This window comes from Pavona decussata, unplaced genomic scaffold, assembly GCF_977016875.1.
Source record: "Pavona decussata unplaced genomic scaffold, jaPavDecu1.1 SCAFFOLD_273, whole genome shotgun sequence".
Taxonomy (NCBI): domain Eukaryota; kingdom Metazoa; phylum Cnidaria; class Anthozoa; order Scleractinia; family Agariciidae; genus Pavona; species Pavona decussata.
In genome coordinates this window covers 1,741,311-1,750,000 of record NW_028145675.1, presented here as the reverse complement: position 1 = coordinate 1,750,000, position 8,690 = coordinate 1,741,311, and the positions used below count along the sequence as shown (strand labels likewise).

General features: G+C 38.1%; 2 protein-coding genes across 6 annotated transcripts in view; both read right to left on the bottom strand.

Moving 5' to 3' along the window:
- LOC146455543 (uncharacterized) overlaps positions 1–5,081 on the bottom strand; it is a 7,719-nt gene extending 2,638 nt beyond the window's left edge. Inside the window, exons 1-3 of the mRNA XM_085094179.1 lie at positions 3,826–5,081; positions 1,952–2,176; positions 277–498 (exon numbers count right to left, since the gene is read on the bottom strand). Of these exons, the coding sequence (XP_084950305.1) occupies positions 277–498; positions 1,952–2,176; positions 3,826–5,047 (1,669 nt within the window). The 5' untranslated portion in view covers positions 5,048–5,081. The remainder of the gene's footprint in view (positions 1–276; positions 499–1,951; positions 2,177–3,825) is intronic.
- Positions 1–8,690, bottom strand: part of LOC146455539 (uncharacterized) — a 362,351-nt gene that overhangs the window by 271,884 nt on the left and 81,777 nt on the right. The window contains exon 1 of one of the 5 annotated variants that reach the window (XM_085094231.1): positions 6,969–7,193. The exons of the other annotated variants lie outside the window; for them this stretch is intronic. Within the exon in view, the coding sequence (XP_084950357.1) occupies positions 6,969–7,070 (102 nt within the window). The 5' untranslated portion in view covers positions 7,071–7,193. Of the gene's footprint in view, positions 1–6,968; positions 7,194–8,690 lie in introns of those variants that run through there. 5 annotated transcript variants of the gene reach the window in all.

Sequence of the window (8,690 nt, the reverse complement as noted above, 5' to 3'; positions counted from 1 at the left end):
TTCTTATTTGGTGGTTTGTGGGCTGTGGAGTAGGCTGTAGCCGCAGAAGCAGTCTACAATCCAAATCGAAGAGTATTGTGAAACTGTGAGGAAAGTCTTAGGAGAAACTCCACTTTCTGTTATCTACATACGTACGCTAGGGCAACACAACCAATCCCACCCTCCCCCGCCTTACAATGGTCAGTGTTACCTTTTGTGTATAACGTTTAAGGCTTCCTTCAATTACAGGGAATGACAAAAATTAACATACTATATGACCAAAATGAAGTTCTGTACCTGAGTCGGGAGTGGAACCTGAACTGCTTCTTCTTCTTTTTCTGTCAGATTGTCGGGATGATGATTCATCTTCCTCATCTGTCCCAGAAGCATTCTCTTCTTCATCAAGATAAAGTTGCTTCTCTGAGAGGGGTGTACAAACGGTATCTTCGGTGACTGTAGCTGACTGCTGTCTGACAGGGTACTCAACTGTTGGTATCTTCTCAATACCAATGGAGGGTTCTGTGAAAACCAAATCAGATTTCGAACTCAAGATAGGGCAACTACAATAGTCATGAGAACTGATAGCATTTACAAGTGAAGCTATATCTACCTTCCCCTCCTCCTCTCGTCACAGGTCTACTACATTTTGTTAGGATGTCCTCAAAAAAGTTAGCTAGTACCAATTTACCTGAACAAAGCAATAAATCTACAGGTAATTTCCTTGTCCTAAGACTCATCTTGAAGGTAGACACTAGATTGTAAGAATCATTGACGCGTAAATTCAAAGGGTAACAACCATGCGACGTACTACACCATTTACATTAACAACTTTGTACTGAGTGTGTACACAAAATAGTAGAGCTTTTATATTATTAAATGTGAGTTCATACCGTATTTAACCCCGCATTGCCGAAGAGGGGCCTTAATTTCAGTGGAACTATATCTCAAATTTGGTGTTGTAAAATTTGGAAAAACAGCAGCACCAGATAAAAGTACCACAAAGCTTTGATCTCATCAAACGAAAGCCTTTCGCGCAATTAGTGAGAAACTTAAGCTACTTAAACAATTTAGACTTGAATGAGATTCGTATCCACCACCCCAAGCCCCTACCGGAGGAGTGCCCCATCAACTGGGAAGCTATAGAATTAACAGTGTGATCTGCATGGTCAGTTTGTGAGTTTGCAATATATGTAGCTGGAAAAGATGAAGATATAAAAGTGAATATATCACATATTGTACAACTGAACTCACTCACGACAGCGGATAAAAGATTTTACAAATGATCTGCGTCATGCATCACAACAGTTTCCATAAATTGAAACGGACATCAAATTTCTTCATTGCAATTAGTTGGAGTCTTCTGTGAGTCATCAAAAAGCTTCAAGGTTATCTCCGAAATTCATATGAAATCTGAACATTTTATTACGTACTACAACAAGTGTTGTTTCCAATTGAGACTTAAAGGCCGCTAGTTTGCTAAATTTTATTATGAGGGATGTTTTTGTCTGTTAATGTTCTTTGCTTCATTTTTGTTTTGTTCGCGTAACTTTGATTCTCAAACACCAACAGACTCTGAAGAAGGTGGACCGAAATCCCACAACTGATGTGACCTTTTCTCGTTCTAAAACTTATTGTTTGCTGGTGTTGGCGGCCATAAAAATTCACTTGCCGGCTGAATTACTTGACTCAAGTGAGACTAAGTAACTAAGGCTTACATCTAGCTTATTATATCACTTAAGGTAAGTCTTAAACTGAAACCAGATTGAAAATAACATGGAACAAAGAGTCCTATGAATTAAAAGCGAAGAGACAGTATTTGCGAGGATCAAATATCACTGTTGTTTTCATGCATGACTTCTCGCAATTATTAAACAGTGGTCCATGGACTTCTTGTAACTACAACACACCATGTACATTTGTAATTACAGGGGATAACAAAGACATCTACTTTTTAAGAGAAAACATTATGTACCTAGGTCTGGAGCAGCTCCTGAAATGTTTGACCTCCTCGCAAACTGGGAAGACACGTTCCTTAATGATGAAGTATCTTTACTTGTTTCAGAAGCTTTCTTTTCTTCATCGGGTAAAGGTTGTTGCTGTGAGGTCGCTCCGCACATTGCCTCTGGTGTGTCAGCAGCAAACTGCAGTTCAACTAGTGATTCTACGTGCGATGGTTTCACCCTTCCACCAGAGGCACCTGCAAAAACAACTAATTACACATACTTTTATAACCTCTCTAACTCTCTTTTATACAATGTTCCGAAATATGTTACTAAAAAGCTTCAGTCAGTACAAAATGCTGCGGCTCGACTGATCACAGGCTCGCGCAAGTATGACCACCTCTATTTTATTTGACCTCACTGGCTTCCAGTTTCCGAGCGAATTAAATTCAAAATAATTCTGCTCACCTACAAAGTTCTTCACCAACAGTCCCCCATCTACATACAAGACCTGATACGCTGCTATTCAACTTCAAGAACGCTCCGGTCGTCGTACGCATTTCGTCTGTGTCATGTCAACTATAATTTAAAGTCGTATGGCTCCAGAGCTTTTGCTGTTTCGGCCCCAGAACTCTGGAACAAACTACCTGTTGACATCCGTTCTTGTGACAATTTAAATCTTTTTAAACGTAAACTTAAGACTCATCTTTTTTTCGAATTATTTTAAACAGATATGATTTTTTAAAACTTTGTAAAGCGCTTAGAACAGAACTGGATAAGCGCTATATATTAAGTAGTTATTATTATTATTATTATTATTATTATTATTATTATTATACTGCCCTCACATTTTGACCTATGGTAAGCGATTAGATGGCAAGCTCAATGTATCTTCAGGTAGTTAAAAGGGTTCAACTTGTCGCATGTTTACTAATCATTGCACCTGACCAAATAACAAAGTCAATGAAAGCAGAAGCGAGCCATCTAATTTCTGTAGTACAATCTTCTGATCGATCTATGAAACATTTTCATATAATTACCTTCTGATAGTTTTATGCAATGATGCAAGATAAATCGAAAGATCTCAGAAACTAGCCACGTTTGAGTGGCCATTGAGTAAGGGTGGGGCTGATACCAATGTTTTAAAATGATTTCTCACAAAATCCATCTGATATCGATATTATGACGTCCTGGTCCATGATTTGTTTCTTGCGTTACAATAATTAGTCTAATTCCATATATAATCCCTGAGACAATCATCATCTGACTCCAATTTGTTGTAACAACATTCAGGGACCCTAGTGATAGCAGCCTCGTACACTATACATGTAGCCAAATGGGTCACCCTACCTCCCTGTATACCTACCTGCCTACCTACCTAATTACTTTATTGCTTACCTACCTACCTACCCAGCCAACCACACACCCACCCAACCACTCACCCACTTACTTACTTGCTAAATGGTTAAGCACATACTTCGATAAGAGGAGTTTATTGGAACACATACACCTCAAGCGAAAGTGAATTAGCTGAAAACCCTGTAATTAAGACAAGTTTTCGAGCACATTATCAAAATGAGGCCTTCAAATCATTGATGCTGAATCAATATACTATGACTTCAAATTTCCGTTTTCACTCCCTACAGCACCATAAACCATAACTGAAAGACATCTAAAATTTCACTTTGGAAGATAAGATTATGTCTGGAGAAACAAGCAAACTCATGGGAAAGCACTGATTAACAGCTTTTCTTTGAATGGTCAGAGTAAATTTAAACGTTTTTCTCCCACAATCCAAAACAAGCTAAGTATGGAGTGTATGAAATCTCTGCGCCGCCCTAATAAGCAATTTGAGCTTGGTACAGATCATTAGATAGTAAAAACTGAATTAAAAACTTTCCAATACCATAGACCATTCTCCACATCTTTTCCACAAGTGCTTCACATTGTTCCTTCCAACTGTACTTGTCGTCATAAGAAGCTCTCAGAAATTTGATCTCGTCAAGCCGCACTGCATGACTGGCACGGACACCTTCAATTGCCTCTGCCCACTTTGGAGGATCATCTGAGTTAACTATCCATGACTTTCCATAAGGAATGTTCTCTAATGCTCTAGCAAATCCAGACTTGCTACCAACAAGAATGGGTAAACCAGCTGACAGGGCTTCAAGGGCAACAAGACCAAATCCCTCTGATCTGGACGGCATAATGGCAAGATCAACCTCATTCAGTAAGTCTTTCATCTTTTCTCTATTTTGCACAAACTTTCTGACAGTCAGTTGCTCTTCAGCGATACCACGTTGGAGAAGTTTTTCCCTTACCTCTTCCTGTTTTCCTTCAGAAGCACCAACAAAGATCAGACGATAAGGCTTGCTTTTAAGCAGGTGATGAGTAAATGCTTCAACGGCAATGTTGTATCCCTTCAGTTCAAAGTCTTCATCATCACCACGACCACATAACAACACTTTAAATTCACCACTCTCATTAGGAGCTTGTTTTAAGTCCCCAAATTCCCTCTCAAAAAGACCTGGCGTTACAGTGAAAATATCCTGATTCTCCTTGCATCGTCGGAGATATGAAGAGTAAGAGTCTTCCAGCCTCTGTCCAACAGGCACAACCAGATCAGCCATTTTACAGAGATCAACTTCAACCTGATGTTTCTTCTCACCCTTTGAAATTGGATCAGAGTAGCTTTTGTACCTACTGAGGTCTTCAGGAGCAGTATGCACCACTTGAACCCATTTGCAGTTGGGAAATCGAGTAGAATTATCTCTTATGACCTGCCCTTGCCTACCAAGCTTCACACCATGGCCAACAACAACATGCATGCTAAGATCTTGAGGTGGGAAACTCAGCCAGTCAAGAGGTTCATAGCCTGGGCGTTCCTTTGCATCAACAACAGTTACTCCATAACCCTTAGCCTCTCTTTTGTCTTCATCTTTACAAGCACCCTCTGGGACCAGGAGAGATACTTCAACTTTAGGGTGTTGTGACAGATGAATTGCAAGCTCTCTGTTTAGTGTGGACAAACCACCAGCTGATGAGGTCCACTCGCTACCAAGAAGAGTTACTTTCAATTTTTTAGCAGTGGAAAAATAGGGTTTTGGTTCAGGCACTTCTTGAAACATGATTTCAATACTGATGTCAAAACAAATCTGCAAAACAAAAAATGAAGCCTCATTAAGCATTACGTACTCCTCAGTAACTTTGGCTTTTATTTGAGAGGTCAAACGTAAGATCCACAGACTTAAAATTAGCACCAACATGTACAGTATAATGAACAACACACCAGGCATTTTAATTACCAGTACCACACTTAAGTTATTTATGCCCACGTAAGAGTGTAGTATTAAATACCAATAGAGTTACTTTAAAAGTTCTGTTATGCCTATGCCTCTCTCTCTGTTACATGTAAGTCCCAACTCTCTTATATCTATTCACCAGCCTGAAGAAAATTCACATGGAGAAGCATGTACGGAGTGAAGAAGCCCCAGGGAGAATAAATAAAGCATCTACACTGAACAGTATTTGCAGGCACATCCAAAAGATCTTTATTGAGCTCTCATTCATAATTGAAAGCAGCCTTTGTTAAATGAATGGGCAAGAGTGGTTGAAGTGCTAGCTGCCAGGCCTATATACAGTATGTTACTGATCTACAGGTGCTGTGCTGCATACATATGTGGACAATGTAATCCAACATCATGATATACATACATTGACACAGAAAATACTCAAGCACAAAATGGTTGAAAGAATGAACTGCGCCTGAGACAATCATCGCTCTCTTGGGCAAGAACTTTACTACTTTGAAGCAGAAGTGGTAGCGTTAGTAGAGTCTTTATTTAGCTAGGGTAATACATAATAGTGCCTAACACTCAAACTTGTAGCCATGTGGTTCTATATCTTAGTGTCCCTTAAAATGTCCTTCAAGAAAAATGCAATGCACTGACTACAACTTATTGGAATGTAGTGTACCAAGACAGCAATAGGACACTAGTTCAAGCATTTTAAATTTTGTTTGTGTTTTTAGCAGATAAGAAGCAGATAACTTGAACATTTACAGTAAGCAGACTTATGGTGCATGTTGTTGGTATCTCGCTGCTAGGCATTTCCTTATAATTTTATATAACATATATTCAGTGTAAAATGTAACAATTTATGTATATCTAATATGTCTGAAACAATTTGAAAATGCAAGGAATTGTGAAATAAAGTTGTTGTTGTTGATGTTGCCATAGTCCTCACAACAGGCACAGATGGAGGGAGGGGAAAGGAGGAAAGGAGTGAGGAAAGCTGGGGTTCCTTGAGAGTGGGGACTCCCATATATTTAAAGCTACACTGTACATGTATACAGAAATTATATGGTTTCACAGTCTCAGCAACACACCCCCATCCAAAATGTACAAAATACTCCCTCATTTACATGTAAGACCATAAAAAAGGGGAGAAGGGCTTATTAGAGTTGAAGTGGGGGACAGGGGAGGGGGGGGGGGGGCGTACTTTACTCTAAATCACAAATTGGGGCAAAGCAACATGACGACTTTTCCAATATTTAAGGTATTACAATGAATGGTAACAATAATGGGCTGCATTTTATTCACAGCAAAGCACAATCTAGTAGTGAAAACAATGTTTTTCTATACAAACTTGATTTACATAAACAAAAAATCATTGATGTCCAATGGTGTAACTATTGAATTCTTCAACCATTCAAACCTGTACAAGGGGATCATGAAGAAAGCACAAACAATAATTATTGACCCATCCATCATCTCTAGAAGTGCTAGTGCTCAGCAATGAATAGGGGTCGGGAGGGATAATTTAAGCAGCTTACAGCACAGATATTGGGATTGTTGATGAGATTTTTTCAAAAGAAAATTATACAAATATAACAACTTTGAGAGAAGAGGAAATGCACTCCAAGTTTCCCAAATTATCTGATAAGGATTGTTGTTGAAAGGCCTCATGGTGAAGAGCCTTTGGGCAATAATTCTTGGGATGTAGAAGATAAAGAGCAGCCAGAGGTCAAATAGATATATTAGGGTCTACCTTAAAAAAAAAGGAGCTGGTATCACTCCATCTTGTTCTCTGTCCCTCAATCAGGCTGAGCGTTGCTTTTGTACCTCTGGTAAATAAGAATTTAAAACACATACAGTGAAAATGAGGTAATAATGTACATTCTTGACCTTTCCAACAACAAATACAGAAAAAGTGTATGTTACCGTACAATTTAATAAAATGTATGCATGGCAAGTACTTGTAGCATATCTTCCAATAATCATAAATATCAAAATTGAGGACTTTGTGAAGTTACAACCGTGTTAATTAAAATATTCAATGTATGTTGTAGGTTAATTAAAATGAATCCAGGTTAAAATGATTTCAACCTAGATTGATTTGTATTTTCTTTTGTCAAGGTTGGGTAAAAACATCTGAAACAAAGGAAAATACAAATCAACCTAGGTTGAAATCATTTTAACCTGGGATTCATTTTAACCTACAACACGTATTCTTGACAGGTGCTAAAAAAGATAGACTATGTGAAAGAGCTGTTCAACAGGGATAAATTTAAGAAACAGCTGGGATTTATAGACCCAGCTGAGGGTTACCACGGTACCCCACCCTAAATTAATTATTACTTAAACAATAAGAGTTAACAGACAATGCAGATTACACTATGCCTACATACAGTGGACATTTAGCAGAACTTACAGATGATAAGTTACACCAGCATAATCTTATATCGAAATGTTAATATTGTATTGTATTGTATTGTATTGTATTGTATTGTATTGTATTGTATCGTATTGTATTGTTAGTATTGTAAATGTAAGGAAAATATTGTATAATAAGCGTCATCATGTAAGCTTAGTTGTGGAATTTTGTGTTTTTGTAAGTGTTTTACAAATAAAAGTTGTATTAAAAAAACTGGCATGATCAATCAATAAAATTGATGATGCATATTGTTGTGATAATACAACTATCAGTTGATTAATTGTTATTGATTGATATGAATTTTCAGTAGCAGTAGTTTACACTTAATGAATTTACATGTATGCAGTGAGAAGCATAACTGTATATACATGTATATAATGATGCAATGTTAGTAGTGTAAAGTGAAGACACTACATGTACAAATGCTTAGAAGTTTTTCCTTAACTGTGCCAAAATCCATCCATACATGGCATGACTTCATAATACAATGGCTAGCACAACTGTTAAATGCAGAGTAAGTTTCATCTTACAACAACAGCTTCTATTACTAGAAAGTAGTAGCAGCTTCTCTGAAGGTAATAAATATGGCATGATAACCGAATAATATACTGAGTCACTGAGATGACGGGAAAGCTACGTACCCAATGGAAAAGTGCAGGTACACCTTGACTATTAGTTTGACTGAGTGAAAATGGTACAGTGTACATCTGCCTAGGGCTACAGTGATGGACTCAAATAATTAAGGATTATTGCTAGAGTGGGTGCACTGCCATAGGTATGGCGAGCAAATTAAAAACTCTGATCATTTACATTAAAGGGTTGGGACATGTCAGGACTTACATTGGTCTGTAAGCTCAATTTAAGAGAAACTTTACATATAGTTGTTGGTTCCATAAAATATCCATACCTCAAAGGGAATTGTTTTCATTGGGATCCCCCAGCCCCCAGGATTTTCCATTCCAGAGGCTTTTCACAATATCCCCCCCCCCCCCCCCCCCACCACCACCACCACCACCCTTAGTTTACATGTATGCTTAGTTGTCAGATAAACCAAGA